Source organism: Polyodon spathula, chromosome 5, assembly GCF_017654505.1.
Source record: "Polyodon spathula isolate WHYD16114869_AA chromosome 5, ASM1765450v1, whole genome shotgun sequence".
In the NCBI taxonomy this organism is placed as follows: Eukaryota; Metazoa; Chordata; class Actinopteri; order Acipenseriformes; family Polyodontidae; genus Polyodon; species Polyodon spathula.
Window position 1 is genome coordinate 24,887,328 of NC_054538.1, and position 19,026 is coordinate 24,906,353.

The following is a 19,026-nucleotide window of genomic DNA, read 5'->3' on the forward strand; positions in this document are numbered from 1 at the left end:
TATTTCTTCAAATATATCTAAATATACAACATATATCACTTCTTATTGACAATTGCATTAAACGCATGCAGTTAGAAATGTTTAAATAAAAGCACAGGAATCATTAATTTTATATTTAAAAGCAGCCCCACTGGCACTGGATGTTTCATTCCTGAGACAGATATTTAAATAATGCTTCAGTATTTAAATGCAATTATTAATGACTAATAAAATAGTGGCACCAAATCCATAACACACAATTACTTACAAGATTAGTCAACATATGTCAAATCAACAATTAATTCGGTATACCACAGGACAATCAACTGTGTCAACAGGTGGAAGATATTGGGTTCTGTCAGATGTTCTACAGACTCTAAATAGAAGAAAAGGACAGTCAGGATAAATCATTTCCGATTATACCATACAAAGTTTTAAGTAGTAAGAAAGTAAAATGTAAATAAAATGCAAGTAAAATAGTCCAAAATCTTATCTAACAACAGAGGCTGCTTTACAGTGACATTCATTTTAACTGGTTACAATCAGCCCATTGGATCAGTGATTGCTAGAAGAGTAGAAGTTCCCTCTGCTGAATGAGGTGAAATTTCCCGGTAATGGTCTATTGAACGGATTGATTACGATCTGATCAGATTCATATCTGTGTTCACAATTCACAATAGGTCACCTCAGACCAGATTCAGGAATCTTTCAAATTACCCAAGGACTTTCTCACAGTAACTATGAAATAATAATTGTTTTATTTTTGCTGTGTAGGTGTAAATAAAGAAGTCTTACGGAAGGACATTCTTTTGCAACTGAAAGCCTACAGTGGTAGCCAAAGACAGTTATTTGCCTGTCGTGATACTGTCTCAGTGTGCGATAACCTTAAAATGTTGCATATTTGTTTTTATAACTAGTGTAAGTTGCAAACACGTCAGATGAGAAGCAGGATATTTATATATGGTTCACCTTTTTTTTTTTTTATACTATTAATACGATCAGAACTATTTTCTGTTTGGGCTATAGCATGCTGCTTTTATCCCTCTCTTCGCCGAAAGCACTGCTTAACTTCTTGATATACTGGAGGCTTCGGGATATTCGAGCTATTGCCGCAATCATACAGTATAAAAATGACTTCAGCTCTATGTAAGCTTTGTGTTTCTGGTACTCACGAGCTTCAGCGCATGACACCCACTGGTGAAACACTGTATTTCAGTACTAATCTGTAACAAATCAGTTTCTAGCCAGATAACGCCCTTTCGCGTGAGAAGATACAGGGCAGGTTAACTAAACAGGGCATATCGCATTGACTTCAGTTTTATCGGGCCATATTTCACATTTTTATAGCTGGTTTTGGCTACCACTCTATATGTTCTACTCCAGGAAAATTGCAGGCAAATTACTACTCTATAGTAATTAAGTGACATGGGTAATTTGTCCTCAGTTTATTTATGAACCTTTAACCTTTTATATAGACACATAACCCCCTGAGGTATAAAATATTTTAGCAAATAAATAGCATGTCAATTAATATTATCATAAATTCCTACCTTGTTTTGTGGAAAATCAACATGACAACACCAGACACCAGTATTATAATTATGATGTAGGGAATGATGCAGATCACTGTACCTGAAAATGGACATTTGAAATATGTGTATGGGAAAAACAGCTATTTATGAACATAACAAATGACAAATACATTAAACCTGTTAATGCTTACCATTAAATAAATAATAATATCCTGTTGCTGTGAACTCTGTCTCGAGAGTACCTCTGGATGGTGAAATATTTGCACTTGTAGGATAGGAACCGTGAGCTAAAATACAATACACATTACTGCTGTTAATATGTTAACTATACAGCTGTTATAATACATGCAGTAAAAATGCATATTAGACAAGACTGAAGACACACTTCAAACAAAAGCCTGCTTTTTATTTCTCTGTTCCAGGTGATAATACGGACCGTTAAATAAATGTCAGAGCATATTAACTGGCAAAGGATCTTTTGAATTCACATGAAGCACAGCCTCTTGTCAGTCCTCACATTAATTCATCTTGAATGAATATGTGTACAATGTTACATGAATTTGTGTTGTCTTTAGATAACTTCTGTATGAATTCAATTGGAACTGAGTATATTATGGTGACATTTTGGATAAAATATCATATAGTAATAACCATGTTTGTTAACCCTCTTCGAAAAGCAGGTACATCGAAATTGTATTATAAAGGGACAACAAAGGTGTACCAGTTTATTTTTTTCCCATTGGAAATAAAGCATTTGTTTTATGCTTGTTATTTTAGTTTAACAGATTTCATTTGGACTTTTCCAGCAATACCACTTCAATTTCACCGATTCCACACATTATCCGTTACATCTGTGCAATGTAGAATTTGTATTTCAGATGATCTTTAAGCTGTGTTGAACAGAGAGCTTGATGGGATCTATTACAAAACCCCAGAATCATTGCATTAAACTGACATTTAAAGGAATATTTAATACAAAAAAAATATGAATGAAATGAGGCCATTCAAACGATCCATGCTTGTCTGGTTCCCAGTAGCTGGTTGATCTAAAGGTTCCCTATGATTCAGCATGAACAACATTGCTAGGTAACCCATTCCATAATGAAGTGTCTTCTCAACTTAATTTCCAACTGTGTCTGCTTGTCCTGGTTTCCGTGCTGCACTTAAGATATTGGTTAGGTCAACTCCTTTCAATATGTTCCCTTAATTCTCCTTTGTCTTAGGCTAAACTGATTCACTTCCCACTACTACTCTATAGTTCATTCCTTTAAGCCTTGGTTGCCCTAAGCTGGACTCTCCAATGCCGCTTGTCCTTTTTTATTGTGGGGACATCATCAACCTTCATCAACCTCAACTGTCACCTCTGAGTCAACCATATCGGTTAAAAAAGATAACTAAGCCTTGAGCATTGGAACCAAGGTTCAGCCCCCCTGATGCTTAATGCATGTTTGACAATGTAAGATGGAAATAATAATTAATAAAGTTTTTTACAACTTACTGTAGCAGGACCTATGGCGAAGCATATTTTGGAACTGTTTGCACATTGATTGTTCTGTATTTTGCAAACCACTGCAAGTGCAAGGAACTTGAATGAAGGTTCCCCTTGTGCCAATGTAAGCTGCTCTACATTCCTTATATCTCATACATGCCGTGCCCCCTTCAGCCGGAGTTACTAAACAGTCTTCATTATTATCATGATCTTGACATAATCCATCTCCATCTCCCCAGCACTTTGACTGAAGTAGCTTGTATCTCTCCCTGAGGATTACAAGTAAATATAAATAAAGTATATTTGTTACTAGCAGTTATTCCTAATTATATATAATTATATTGTTACACCTATTGGGTGCACAGGTATTTCAAACACTGGAACCCTGCCTGAATAGAAATTGTATACAGTGTGTAACAATCAAGCTGTATGCAACATATTTAGAATTGGTCCACTACAAGGTCTATATTCTATGTGCTGAGAGAACTTTTAAACTTGAATGATTACTGGTAATATCCAATTTAATGGTAAATATTGAACAGGATCACATACTACAGCATTAGCAATTATTGTAATTACAAACACTTCCCTGGCTGGAATTGTCTAAGACGATGTATCAAGAACAGGCGAGTGTTTCCTGAAACAGCAGTACTGTACCTTTGCTCTCAAGGCCACTCTTGAGCACAAGTAGAAGGGCCTAAACATTGCCATAGTTTAAAGAGCAGGGGACCTTGACAGGCCTTGAACAGTGTGTGAGAGCCTATTTGCTGTATTTTAGTCTTAAAAAGTAAGTAAAATACCAAGATACAATTTAGATTTTAAACAGTAAATTATTAAGATCTGCCTCTGTTAGACAATGCATTCACAAAATTTTTGGGGAACAATGATGCAAGAAAGTGCTTATTGAATACTGCATTTTTTTTTTTTGCAAACCTGCAAAATGTATCTTCCATGCATTTGTCTATCACTTCAAGACATGTTGGAGGTACTTCTCTGTCTCTTGAGCATAACTGAGCATGAAGAACGCCCTGTACTTGTTGACAAGGCTCATCTGAAGGACCACAATCACAAAAGACCAGCATGCCTGCAACCTTTGGTGGTAGATTGTCATAAAACTTCTGTACTGCTCTCTGACACTGGGTAGCATTGCATTTATTGTGATTTTCAGAACATGCTTTTATTTGAGGAACCAGCAGCCGATTACAAATTTCATCCTGGATACAGAGCATCGTCATTTCCAAACAGGATCTGGAACTTCCGTGCTCTACAAAATAAACAATATAATATGTATAATGTGGTTAACAGCAATGGATTTCAAACACATAGTGACTTTTTATTTTATTTTCATTGTTAGTATTGGTTGTTTTACTGTATTTTCTTTATGACATAATTTGAGGTGTAAAATGCACTGTTGCAAACCAATCAGAAATGATAGTGTTTTATTAAAGGAGTGCTAACCAAGGTTTCTAAATCAATTTCAATTTGAAACATGCTGACATTTCAAAGACAATGATGTTAAAGAGTAAATAGCTTCAAATGTAATTTTCATTTTCTTTTTGGCATTTAGCATGCTTTTTTTTAATTTTTTTTACGGTGTCCATAATAATTCTGAGTGGATCTGATTCCATTATTGAGTTATTATATATTTACTTCTTTAAATCTATTGGTGGGAGAGCTGAAAGGTCACATTGTCACATGATTTGAATGGAAAGAGGAAGGCTGTTCAGTGCTGACCTCTAGCTCAAGTTCAAAGCAAGCTCGTGCAGATAAAGTCTTCAGAGAAAATTGAGTATAAATCAATATTGGACTATCAGGACCTACAATCTCTCAAAATGATTACAAAGACCACCCACTTACTATTTAATAAAGATACAAGCATGTTCAACAGTAGTTGATTTGGTGCATCAACAATCGTTATCATACCTCAAAGTGTTAAGAGGTATCTAAATGAATTATAGCTATTCATAAACTCACAAAGGTTTCGTTCTCACTTGTAGATACTAAAGAAAAACATATGCATACACTGCAGGTCTATTTTAATGATCTAAACCTTGGTGAACCTAAATACTGCTGCCCTGAAATGTACAAACCAGGCTTGTGTCCTACCTTATTTCACAGTTTTTTTGTATATAAATGCAATAAAGCATGGGACGGAATGTATAATCAAACAAAACATATTTCAGTAATTGGCTTTGGGCAGGGCCCATCCAAAACAAATGATGAATTCGGATTACATTCTACGGTCCTTCTCATGTCCTACGGTTCTCATTCTATGGTCCTTCTCATTATTGTTTGGCTAGATGTGAATGTCTTTATTTTAAGTATTTCTCCGCTGCCTTTTGCAGATACATTAAAGGGGTGAGGGGGAGAATCATGAGGTGCAGTAGGAACGTGAACATGAAAAGTACACAGGTAGCTTTTTTCAATATTTAGCCACTGTTAAGATCATTTGAATAGACTCCTACATGTTTTGTTAGCTATGTTTACATAAAGAATGATTAAAAAATGTAAGTTACCAGATTTCCCAAGATCACTTGATTCCCATTGAAGTTTGATGTCTTCTTCTACTTCTGCTATAATAATAATAATAATAATAATAATAATAATAATAATAATAATAATAATAATAATAATAATAATAATTATCCCTAGATTTGTGCAGTTTCCCTGTAAGGTTTTTTTTTTTTTTTTTCAGCTCTTTCCATGTTGACAGACAAATATTCCACAAGCTCTGTGTATCACACAGGCCGTACTCTGTGTTACATAAGCTGTTTAAGTTTTCAAACAGTGAAGATCAATGCTGAGATGGAAGACAGTGTTGTTTAATATAAGATATAAGATAGTTTCCTATGAGTAAATAGCAGTATGAGCTTTCTGGTAAGCACATTATCTTTAAAGACAGCCCTATATTATTATCCATGTTGGCATCCTGAGAACTATGAGTGTTCTTTATGTTAAAGGGTAAGTTGCTTCACATGTTATTGATTATTTACATGTCTTTGACTTTTTTTTTATAATGGATACAAACATGTATAATGAATAAAACAGTTGTGTTGCTCCAGTATTGAATTATGTTATTTTTTTAGTACTAGCATGAATATTCTTTCACACATTTTTTCATTTTGATTGTTTCTCCATGTTAGCGCCTTGTTTTAATGTCATATCTACAGATTATGGTATTACTATGCTATGCAAATCCATCATGCTGTCAACTTTTTACAAATAACCACAATGTAATTGATTTTCCCACCCCATATGAGTAACCATGTCATCCCGCAGCTGTGTTCTGTCTAACTTTACAGGATTGTCTCATAATTTAATGAATTTCATGTATTGCTTTTGTTGAATTATTGACTCTATTTGGATGATTAAATCAGACAGCAGAGATGTCAGAAACATATTAAAATGTTTCTTTTTTATGTTTACCTCTTATTCTAAAAAAAATAAAATAAAACTCTGTACCTGTCAAATTGCAGAAATTCTGTAAATCCCATGCTAACCTGCATCCACCGGAATCTGAAATACAGTTTTTCTTAACCCTTTCACAGTCAGTGGCCTGGCTTGAAATTTCAGTTAGGCGACAGCATACCAAAACGGCTGTCTCTGAAAAAAAAAAAAAAAAAAAACCCCAAACAAACAAACAAACAAAAAACATTATTTAAATATTTCTATTTTTTGTGGGTTATTTATTTGACATTTGGTTGAGATAAATCTCATTTTAAGAGGGTTCTCAATAACACCCTTAGCGAAAAATAATCACAGTCGCCAAGCTTATCTAATTAACCTTATGCCGTCTATGGGGAATTACCATATTTGGGCCTGAATATATGACAACTTTGTGTTAGCGCTTGTAGTTTGGGAACTGTAAATCAGAAATTAAAACCAAATATATCAACTGAAAGGCATTAAGTAGACCTTTCCAAAGATATATTTGGTTGTGAGATGTATTATACTTTTTCACATATAAGCCACACCTCCCAAAAAATATTAACAAATTGTACATTAAGAAATACCGTAATATTTGTTCTAAAATGATGTAGAAAAAAATTGAGTAAATAGGAGCTGCACAGTTCTACAAGGATTTAAAATCAGAAATCAGAATTGAAATTGCTTGTATAGTTGCAGAGCTTTCAAGGTTTTGTAATGCATGCATTTTACAAAAAAAGAGCCGAAATGGCGAATTCAGGGCAACAGTGAAATGAATGTGGAAACATAATATTACCCTTCTTTGTGATAAAATTCAGGGCAACACACACATTGATATGAAATATATATATATAAAAAGATAATATATTATATGATAATAGATATGATATTAATATATATATATATATATATTATATCTATTATATATAGTCAAGCCGCTGACAGGCGCATCACACAGAGCAAGGCAGACCACACATCAGACAGAGAGCGGGCACAAACCCGGGACCTCTCGCACTGAAACATATTGCCAATACCGCTGTACAAACGTGCCGGCTCCTTTGCAAGTAGCATATATTGGGCTTATGTCTTTGTATGTGATTACGTCACCTACCAGCCCTGCTGCTGTCTTCCCCCGTGCACTCTCCTCTACCAGCCACAAATCTCACACAAGATGTTGAGAGTGTTTTTATTTTCTCACACAAAAGTTAATAGTTCTACATAATAATAATAATACCCTACCATCCGAGTAATAAATAATAAAATTCTAATTATTATAATAAAATAAAATTCTTTTTTTGTCATATGGGTAGGTAGAAAAATTAATAGGTAGCTAAATAATTATCCATCGTTTTTATACAACACGAAATGAAAAAAAAAAAAAACCGTTGGGAAAGTATACTAATAATAATTAAAATATTATTTTTAAGTTATTTACAGGGCATCAGATGCATGCAGCTCTTTTACATTAGAAATTGCTCCATCTGGAGAAACATTTTCAAAACAGAACATAAAATAAAATAAAAACAAATATCATTAAAAATAACAGTAAAAAATAAAGGGGGATCTCAGATGCATGTGTACAGTACACTTAGTTACGGTGTTTCAATTGCCACCTACCTGCGGTGCATGCAATCAAACACACACACACAGCATTCCGGAAGTATTTTTAAACTCAATATATATATATATATATATATATATATATATATATATATATATATATATATATATATAGAGAGAGAGGAGAGAGAGAGAGAGAGAGAGAGAGAGAGAGAGAGAGAGAGAGAGAGAGAGAGAGAGAGAGGGACTTTTCAAATGTGTGAGTACCCCATTGAAATCGGCTGTAATGGCGGACGCAAGTTAATCATCCTTGTAGTTAAAAATAAATACATCTCAACCACCCCAGCCCTAAACCAATTATGAGTATGACTCAATGAAAAAAAAAAAAAGATTGCTGACGGCTGAGATATGATGCGTTTTGTAATCAACAACATAGTATAGTATCGAAATTAGAACACATCGGCGGCAAAGGGTTAAAGGCACATAAGGACCTTTTTGTTGCTACAAATGTAGCCGCATGGACCTCTCAGAACTACATTTCCCATCATCCTCCTGCTCACTGGTACATACATCTCAGTTACATATATGAGAAGGAGGATAATGGGAAATGTAGTTCTGAGAGGGACATGCAGCTACATGAGGCAGGGAATGCAATTTTAAAAAAATGTTTTTACAAATGTTTTATATATAATATATATATATATATATATATATATATATATATATATATATATATATATATATATATATATATATATATATATATATATATAATTAAATCAATACACACATCTTAATTATACAAACATTAAGAAAGTTTACAAAGGAGAGGAGGTCATTTGGCCCATCTTGCTCGTTTGGTTGTTAGTAGCTTATTGATCCCAGAATCTCATCAAGCAGCTTCTTGAAGGATCCCAGGGTGTCAGCTTCAACAACATTACTGGGGAGTTGATTCCAGACCCTCACAATTCTCTGTGTAAAAAAGTGCCTCCTATATTCTGTTCTGAATGCCCCTTTGTCTAATCTCCATTTGTGACCCCTGGTCCTTGTTTCTTTTTTCAGGCTGAAAAAGTCCCTTGGGTCGACACTGTCAATACCTTTTAGAATTTTGAATGCTTGAATTAGGTCGCCACGTAGTCTTTTTTGTTCAAGACTGAACAGATTCAATTCTTTTACCCTGTCTGCATATGACATGCCTTTTAAGCACGGAATAATTCTGGTCGCTCTTCTTTGCACTCTTTCTAGAGCAGCAATATCTTTTTTGTACTGAAATTACAAAAGTTGTGACTTATTCAATTTGAAGTATAATGTACAGAATATTACAAGTTATGTCAAATTTCAACCAGTTTAGTATTCTTCACATTAAAAAAAATCAGTTAAAAGGTTAAAGGCCTCTACACACGACACACCACGACAAATAATAAATAAAACATGTATTTTTGCATGAGTCATTAATGCTGCCTGCGATTAGACACAGAAGCGATGCGAAAAACATAGGGATGGTGTCTATTTTCATGATTCAGGGAAATTACCTATGAGGAACAGCTTCCCTTGCATGTCTTCAGTAAACAATGGCAGAAGAAAAGGTGATTCTTGCAGTATCGAAATGCCTGGAGCTGTATCAATTATTCATTTACCTTTAAAATGACTTTATTCATAAGACTTTTAATGAAGTACATGTTGCTGACTACTATATATATATATATATATATATATATATATATATATATATATATATATATATATATATATATATATATATGTGTATTGTGTGTGTGTGTGTGTGTGTGTGTGTGTGTGTGTTAATTTCTAATCACGTGATAATGCTTAACACCTGGTACTGCAAGGCTGGATCCCATGGAAGCTTTCTCTATATTCAGAATGACCGTGTGGTCTTTCATTTCCATCTACTGTTGACATCAGCTTAAAATTCAATTTCTGCAAGTGTGTCATTAGTAAATTAATGGTACAAACAAAAAATATATTTTTTAAAACAAACAACATTTATTTCATTTAACAACAGGTTCATAGAAAAGCATAAACATTATGCATGGATAAATGTGATCGCAAAGTTATGTGTTCCCAAATCTGGTAAATGATTTACTCATGAGTAAAGCCATTATTTGTTCTTATTAGAGTTACTGTATCGTACTTACAGCTTATCTACTCAAACAACATGGTTGTAAAAGCCCCGATAAATGATCCATATCACGAAATTACGTGTTAATTCCCTCTCACGTAATTACGTGATGACTATCGTGATTTTTTACATTTTATTTTATTTTATTTTTTTTAATGTATGGCATTAATGCCCTTCCGTATTATAGCTATGTACTCTACATTTTTATATATCGTGCGATTTTTTTCCTAGGTGATGATTCAGTCAGAGGAGAGTCGCCTGTCACACCGTGAGCGCCTGTCAAACAGTAAAAACTAAAATGTAGTCTATTTGTGCGTTTTTTATTAGTATTTAATCACAATGTTGATACTTTTCATGCTTTTGTTATTTATCAGCTCTCGATCTTTCACATTACATTGCTCTGCATGTGTGATTATCATAACTCTTACAGCAAAACAAATAAAACATAACATATGGTTTAATTACTATAGTATTGTAGCGTGCACGGGGTAAGACAGCAGCAGGGCTGGTAGGTGAAGTAAGTACACACGAAAACATCAACCCTATATACGTTCCTTGAAAAGAAGCCGGCTCTTGTACAGCAATATCGGCGCTATGCTTAATGTGAGAAGTTCCAGGTTCACGCCCGCCCCCCGCCTGTGTATGGATTGCCTCACCCTGTTTAATCAAGAGATTTAAGATTTAGCTAAATGTTAAATATACTTTTATCGCCGGACGAATCGCATAGTGTCCGTGTGTGTTGACCTTACATATTGGTAATATGTCTATTCTAGGTGCACTTTAACTCATACCTTAAGCAAACATCTACCTGTTTGTTTAGATATACCACTCCAGTTCTCCATCCTCAAGGCATCCCTTATCGCTTTACGGTGCACTAAATTGTAGTTTAAAAATATGCTCCTTTCTGTTACCATTGATCACTGCATGCGTTTGGACTGCTGTGACTTTACAGGACACCGACTAAATACAGTTCAACAAAATCAACAAACTTAATAATGTGAAAGAGCAATTGCAAACGATAACTATATTAGAACACATAGAAACTACACTTTATACTTACATTTTAATTGTTAAAAAAATAATAATTGAAGTAAAAGTTAAAAGCAATCGAATTCAACACAGTTTAAACACATCATTTGTGTTTATTTTAATTGTTTGAAAGAACAAAAATGTGATTTGCAGTATAAGAGCTCATATGTTTTTCAAGTATATAGATCAAACAAATAATTGTTTATCTACTATTAAGCATAAAGCAATTCTGATTACAAATACTTCGGCTTTTTAAGAAATACAGCCAATGCAGAAAGATACACGGAATAAAAAAATGTGTTACTACTTTTACAGAAGATTTTAATCCAGTACATAAGATGTTAATTTCATGCAAATTATTTTTCAAATCAAAATAAAAATCAATAAATAAATGAACAAACTCACCAAGGTACAGACTGGAATTCATCGCTGATGTAGATGATGACCCCCCCATATGAAATTAAATCTGCCTTCCGTATACTGTTCATCAGCACCTTTTCAAGTGGACTGCACCCAACCCACGCGGTGCTCGACAACAAGGGAGGGCTTGACAATAACGTCACCTTCAGTAAAACTCAAAGCTATTGCTGTCTCCTGCATAGAGAATTGTAATGCCCCAATACAGTAAGAATTGTCTCCCTTCTTTTTCAGTTAGAATTAAGTTACTGGCGTCCCCTTTGTTTTGCCTGGTGTGGTTCATACACATTACGAATATTCTTCATTTTTAGATAGTTAATCAAGAGTTTCTTGTATAATAAATTCATAATACATGAATTAGTGAAATATTCCTGGTTTTGTCTTATTTTTGCTAGTTAAACTAAGCTTGCCATGTTTAAGCCTAGCTAACTGAAGATAAACGGATCTGGACCTTCTAAAGCAGTTATTTTTATTTTGTGTAAATGTTTTAAATAGCTATTTTTGCACACGTTTAAATCTGTATGTATTGTATTTTGACTTAATAAAGTTCTTCTTCTTCTTCTTCTTCTTCTTCTTCTTCTTCTTCTTCTTCTTCTTCTTCTTCTTCTTCTTCTTCTTCTTCTTCTTCTTCTGCTACTGTAAGTCTGTAGCACAGAGTACACATTTCATTCAAGCCAGCCATGTTGTATATCAAATATTACAAGCCTCCAGGCAAGCAATGATATCAGTCATGCTTTGATTTATTTATGCCACCTGAAACGGAAAACACAGTTTTTTGTACCGTCAAACAGTAGCATTGAGTTGTTAATTACTTGTTTACTTATTGTAATATATGCATTACAACTTTCACAGTCTAATTTTCAAGTGAACAAAGATTTGTACACACACACACACACACACACACACACACACACACACACACAAGTATTTAAGTTCTGATTTGGTCATTTTGTTCTAATTCAAACAGTTGTTATCTCACTGCTGATGTATATGAACAGGACTCAATACATTTGCCTCCAAATGGTTCTAATGACAGATACAAGGTAAGAAGGAATTATTGCAATACTCCAGCTGCCTTCCCCTGATATGCCCACAGAGAAGCTTGTCTTTTACCTATGTTCTTATTATCAGCTTTTGTCTAACCTTGAGCTAAGACTATCTGCCTCCATTCAGTTTTCCACTGTGCCATCTGGTCCTCCTTTATGTGATTTGCTTTAAATAATGGCTAGAGTTAACTTTGTCATTTTAGGATTTTAAAACATCAATCAAGTCCCCCCTTACCCTTCTTTGCTCCAGTTAGATGCAGTTCCTTCAGCCTAATATCTCTTTTCTCTTTACTAAACTCTCCAAAACCATCATATATCAATTTGTTTTGCGAGCACCAGAACCAAATCCTGTATTCTAATAAAGTCTCACCAGTGCATTATACAACCTCATCATAATCTCTATAAATTTTGACTATATAGCCAAACAATCTGCCTTTTAACATGTTCCTCTGCTGCATACACTTTTTTTTTTGCACATTTTACAAGTTTGTTAATCATCCTCCTAGTTCAAGATAAGAAAGAGCAGGTGTCCTAGCACTATCATTGTGGCACCCCCCTGAGCTAATGGATCCAAAACATTTCTCCTTTTAAGTTTCTCCATTTAAAAGTAATGATAACCTATATGTATGAAGTATATGCTTGATTGTACATGTTTTTGTTTTGGTCAGCATCTAAATCTTCTTTAAATATGTATTTCCTTCTATCTAGACTGTTTATATCCTGATGCGCTCACATCAAAATGTCAACATATGTATAATATATGAAGAAAATCATGTGCTAGATAAAATGAATTTATTGCATATTAAACAAAACAACAGCAGAAACACAATGTAAATAATAAAATGCTTACAATACAAGTCAGTCTGAATGTATAATAAAGTCACAATAAGTTTTATATATATATATATATATATATATATATATATATATATATATATATATATATATATATATATATATATATATATATATATGTATTAAAGATCACCTATTCAAGTTTGTACAATAAAGAGTGTAAAGCATCAATTACAAATAAACAACAATAAGGATAACCTTAATAAATTAAAGTGTACCTGAAGGGGGGGTGTCCAGTTTACTACACAACAGTTATGTACATATTCCTGAAATATGATTTAAAAAAAATAATCAATATTTTTATTTTCACTACACTGTTCACAGTCCCTGGACTGGTTTATGATGACTGCTGACATGTATATGGTATGTTCCCCTTGTATAACTAAAACAACTGTTCAGAACTGAGTTATGACCAAGGACATGAATCAAATATCAAAATAAAAGCGATTATTTTGGAAAAGATATTGTGGGAATGCATAAAATGTATAAAACAGCAAACAATAAAAAGTGTGTTTTGCTGTAAACCCTACAGCCTGTTCAGCAACATTCTACAACTAAAGTCTTTTTTATAAACACAAACAAAATTTCGGCACACCAAGCATTACAACTGTGAAAATAACTGGTTTGTCTGAATGCTGCTGAATTATCGTTTTTGGTGTATCAAGATGTATTGTTCACAAAAGAAAACACAAATACATTGTGTGTGTGTGTGTGTGTGTGTGTGTGTGTATATGTGTATATATATATATATATATATATATATATATATATATATATAATAGATATATATTATATATATATATAAAAGGAGGTTGAATTTTCAATACATCAATATAAAAACAAACCTGCCTGTTCTTTACATTGACAATCAATGGTAGTTACCGTCGTTATAAATTTAAAAAATCAAATGGTTTAGTAGACCCGAAATCATCTCTGCTAGCCTCTTAACCATATTTTGAATTTTTTAAAAATTTAGAATCCCCCAATTTTATCCAAATTTGGAATGCCCAATTATACTACTACTACTGATAATATACATAATAATAATAATAATAATAATAATAATTAATAATAATAATAATAATAATAATATTATTATTATTATTATTATTATTATTATTATTATATTTTTCTTCTTACACCCAGGAACTTGAGAGCAGATGTCTGCAGGCTACCGGCCTCTGGAGGACAATGACCAGACCAGCAAATCTCCGCCCCCAAGCTCACCCAGCACTTGGCCTGTAGGGATCGCCGTAGAGTGGTGAAGAGAGTCTAAGCTGGACCCCACCTCCCCAACCCTGGCAGTGCCAAAGCCAATGCGGCACCCCCACGGAATCCCCAGTGAAGAACCATAATGCTTTGCTACCAGTTTATGTTGTCCTCATTATTGTTTGCACGATACATTGTGATACTTGTTAGAATTACATGTTCTGATGTCTTTGAAATGTTATCAAAATTGCTGATTTGTGTAGTCAGAGATTTCCGACTCTCAGTGCTTGCTTGTCCTCTTCTCTGATGCTCTTCTCTTTGTTGATTCCTTCTAAAACAGCAGCAAGAGAATGCTGCTTTAAATTCTTCTCTGAACTTTCCTAAAATAAAATTGAAACACATTACCAACCTGGAAATAATAGATTTGATGGAGGTTTTATGATTTAAAAACAACTGATGTGTAACAATACAATATTCTAAATTGACCAAGTACTCAATGGAAATCAGTTTTCCTACACAGTCATGTCAAGGTTCTGGACTGATCAATTAATAGTACTATTTATATTGCCATGAAACTGGCAGATGGCAGTGCAGTGCAACCCATTCTAGCTAATGTGGGAGTGTTATTGCACCACTGACCCTTTACGATATGTATGTACTGTGCAGATATGTGCATATTCAGGCAATGTGATTCATCATTACAGTTTTAGGGGGTTACAATGGAAAGTGAGAACTACATTAATTATCAACATTACATATTGTACATGGAAACCAGCCGTATGGTTATTAAAATCCACGGCCTACTTACCAACAAGTATTGGGACAGATGAATAAATGCAGAATGATTGGTATTTAGTATTTGTTATTTGTTATATCCCACTCCGCTTGCTTACTAAATTGTTTTCTGAATAAATAACTGTTACACCTTCAAACTTGTGCAAAAGATTTCAATGAGATAGTTGATATGGTACAATATAAGTCTTGGCATTCCCCATTACATAATTTGTTGGGTTAAAATGAAAAACAAATATCCCAACCCCACTCATTCAGCATTTAGTCCTAATACTTGTTGGAGAAAGTACCTGTCTGTATATTTCATTATAGCTGGAAGATAACCTAGCCTGCCACTGTTTTACTTCAATTGGTATAACAAGTGTAAAACACTCAAACATAGCAAGGAAAAAAACTTACCACTAAGGAAATTATATATGATGGGGTTTGCAGCACTATTTGCATATACCAACCAGTGTGAAAATGTAAACCAGGCATACACAGTTTCTCTGTCATTCGTATGGTTAAAAGTGCCAAATACTCTATAAGATATAAAGGTAGAAAGCCAAAAATTCCATTAATGAATAATACAACTTTTCTAAAATGTACAACGTCCTAATATAGCTAAAATAAGCACTCAAACCTCACAGTAAGGACTGATAATGTGAAAATGCAATGCACAATAAAAATAATAAAAAAAAAAAAAAAAACAACATCTTGCAGTAGGACCCAGGGAGAGAACTGAAGCACCAAGCTAGGTTGAGCGGAGCCTAAACAGTACATTTACCTAGCTGTCGCAGATTCATTTTTCAGCTTGACCATAACCAAATATATTTAATTTTGCTGGACAACTCCATTCACCCATGCACCCCCACTACCACACCTAATGAGGTGCTTGATGATTTCACCCAGTTCAATCTAGCACCCAGGGTAACAAGAGATCTTTGTAAATTGACCCCTTAGTATTTTTTTCTCCTTCTTTGTAACAGTGTGATCCATTTTGATGTTGGATTGGAATAAATGAGAATATGAAATACTTTGTCAATCATAAAACTCCTAACACTTGTTGTATAGTATTAATTATTTCAGTTGACTCTCTGTGACTCACTGTTATTGAGATTCCAAATCATGCTATCCAGGAAATAAAAGGACACTGCAGGTTTTAAGACAAATGTCACAAAAGCTCAGTTTGACAGCACACAACAGAGCAGATGTAGTACAACATTATCATATTTTACTCTCTCCTGTATTACATTGAGTTAATTATTTATTTATTTATTTATTTTTTCCAGGTGTTGTCTAAATAAATGAAACTTGGTTGGTTGAGGATTTATTTTATTTGGGCAGAGGCATTTTAGATTGGATTTTTTTCGTACATTACCACAGTATCAATCATATAGAAATTAATCTTACCTTTTCAGGATATTAAGGATGCTGATTGGTAGATAGCACAGCACAAACACAAACAGAACAACCACTAGCATCCGAGCCGTCTTTCTTCTGGCCCGAACCTGTTTGATTTCTGCTGCCACCGCGTTCTTTTTCATTTTTATAGTCTCTGGCCCAGAAGATTGGGCTGAACACTGTAAAGGTGTCCATTTTTTTTGAACAGCTGAAGATGTTCCTGGAATCTTTGAGAAATAACAAAAAGATAACAATTTAAATGACAAAAAATGCAAAAGAAAAACAAAGAAAACATTATTGAAAGATTTAATTTTAAGTTATTTAAATAACAAATTATAATATGGTTGTTTCACTTCCTCCCATGTATTATTATTATTATTATTATTATTATTATTATTATTATTATTATTATTATTATTATTATTAGTGTCTAATCATTTTAATCTTGTCTTTCTCGGCAATTGAAAATATCCAATTTCAATGTCACAACAACACCCAGGAGATTAGGAGGGGTGAATGTGGCACATTAAGGTAAACGAAACCTAGACGATTTCCCTCCCAAGTCCACTGGAGGGCAAACACCAAAGCTATAATACATATTAAGTTCCCAGCTCAGCAAAACCAGGAATCTCACTGTAGTGGCATTACTTGGTCAGCCAATGTAATATTAGTTTTTTTTATTTTAATATAGGCCCCACATGGCTACGTATCCTCTGAATGTCATATCCCTTTGTGACAGAGATAAGGAATCTGAGCTGTAAGTCTCCTTCCAAACCAGAAAGGGCATTGTGTAAGGTTGGTGGTATACTTTCCCACAGACAGGCTGAATCAATGGTAGGTGGAAACTGGAAGTCGGGTATTTTGGACAGAGCGTGCAGCTGCGAGTTTACTAAACAACTCAGTTGAGGTCAGCTGCGAGGCATGTTTCGATTGGATCGAGCGTGGCGCAGGGCTGATCAAAGGGAACGCAGCTACGTGAATAAAGCCCCTTCTGCTGAAATATACTAATCATCCGGAGGTGTATGTTTCCTTTTGTTTGTTTGTTTGGAAAAGAGGACTAGGAGATGGGAGCTGCCACCACGGAGCCTTACCAGTCAACTAAAGAGCAAGCTCTCTAGTCGAGAGGAAAGTATGTGTCTTATGCTGATGGTAGCATTACAAACCCATCAGCCACTAGGAGGGAGATCATTACAACACCATACTCCACACTGTTAAGGGGAAAAAGTTTTTATTGAGAAAAAAACTATATATTAAAAATATAAAACTAAAATGTCATAATTGGATAAGTCTCTACCCCCCTGAGTTAATACCTGGTGGATGCAACTTTGGCAGCAATTACAACTGTGAGTCTGTTGGGTCTCTACCAATTTTGCACACCTGGATTTCGCAATATTTGACCATTCTTCTTTACAAAACTGTTCAAGCTCTGTCAAGTTCCTTGGGGAGCATTGATGGACAGCAAGTCATGTCACAAATTTTTGATTGGATTTAGGTCGGGGCTCTGACTGGGCCACTCAAGGACATTTATCTTTTTGTTCCTTAACAACTCCAGTGTAGCTTTGGCATTTTCCCTTCTATACTGACAAGTGCCCCAGTCCCTGCTGATGAGAAACATCCCCATAACATGATGCTGCCACCACCATGCTTCACAGTAGCAATGGTGTTCTTTGGGTGATGAGCTCTGTTGGGTTTGCGCCAAACATATCGCTTTGCATTTAGGCCAAAAATTTCTATTTTAGTTTCATCAGACCACAAAACTTTCTGCCACATGGCTACAGAATGTTTTTTTGCATACTTCAAAAGGGATTCGAGATGGGCTTTCTTGAGTAATGGCTTTCTTCTTGCCACCCTACCATACAGGCCAGATTTGTGGAGTGCTTGGGATATTGTTGTCACATGCACACTTTGACCAGTCTTGGCCATAAAAGCCTGTAGCTCTTGCAAAGTTGCCATTGGCCTCTTTGTAGCCTCTCTGATCAGTCTCCTTCTTGCTCGGTGATCCAGTTTGGAGGGACGGCCTGATCTAGGCAGGATCTTGGTGGTGCCATACACCTTCCACTGCTTAACAATCGTCTTGACTGTGCTCCAAAGGATTTTCAAGGCCATTGAAATGCTTTAATACCCATCCCCTGATCTGTGCCTTTCAACAACTTTGTCCCAGAGTTCTCT

The 19,026-nt window shown here is 34.5% G+C and overlaps 1 protein-coding gene and 1 long non-coding RNA gene across 2 annotated transcripts in view; both read right to left on the reverse strand.

The window, feature by feature from the left end:
• Positions 1-1,010: 1,010 nt before the first annotated feature.
• LOC121315265 lies at positions 1,011-3,263 on the reverse strand. The gene is made up of 3 exons (XR_005950225.1): positions 3,010-3,263; positions 1,703-1,798; positions 1,011-1,611 (listed from the first exon to the last, which is right to left on the reverse strand). It is a non-coding gene; the product is annotated as an uncharacterized LOC121315265 (long non-coding RNA).
• An 11,392-nt stretch (positions 3,264-14,655) lies between these two features.
• LOC121315266 (orexin receptor type 2-like) overlaps positions 14,656-19,026 on the reverse strand; it is a 34,966-nt gene continuing 30,595 nt past the window's right edge. Inside the window, exons 5-7 of the mRNA XM_041249307.1 lie at positions 16,867-17,084; positions 15,874-15,995; positions 14,656-15,062 (exon numbers count right to left, since the gene is read on the reverse strand). Coding sequence (XP_041105241.1) covers positions 14,836-15,062; positions 15,874-15,995; positions 16,867-17,084 — 567 coding nt within the window. The 3' untranslated portion in view covers positions 14,656-14,835. The remainder of the gene's footprint in view (positions 15,063-15,873; positions 15,996-16,866; positions 17,085-19,026) is intronic.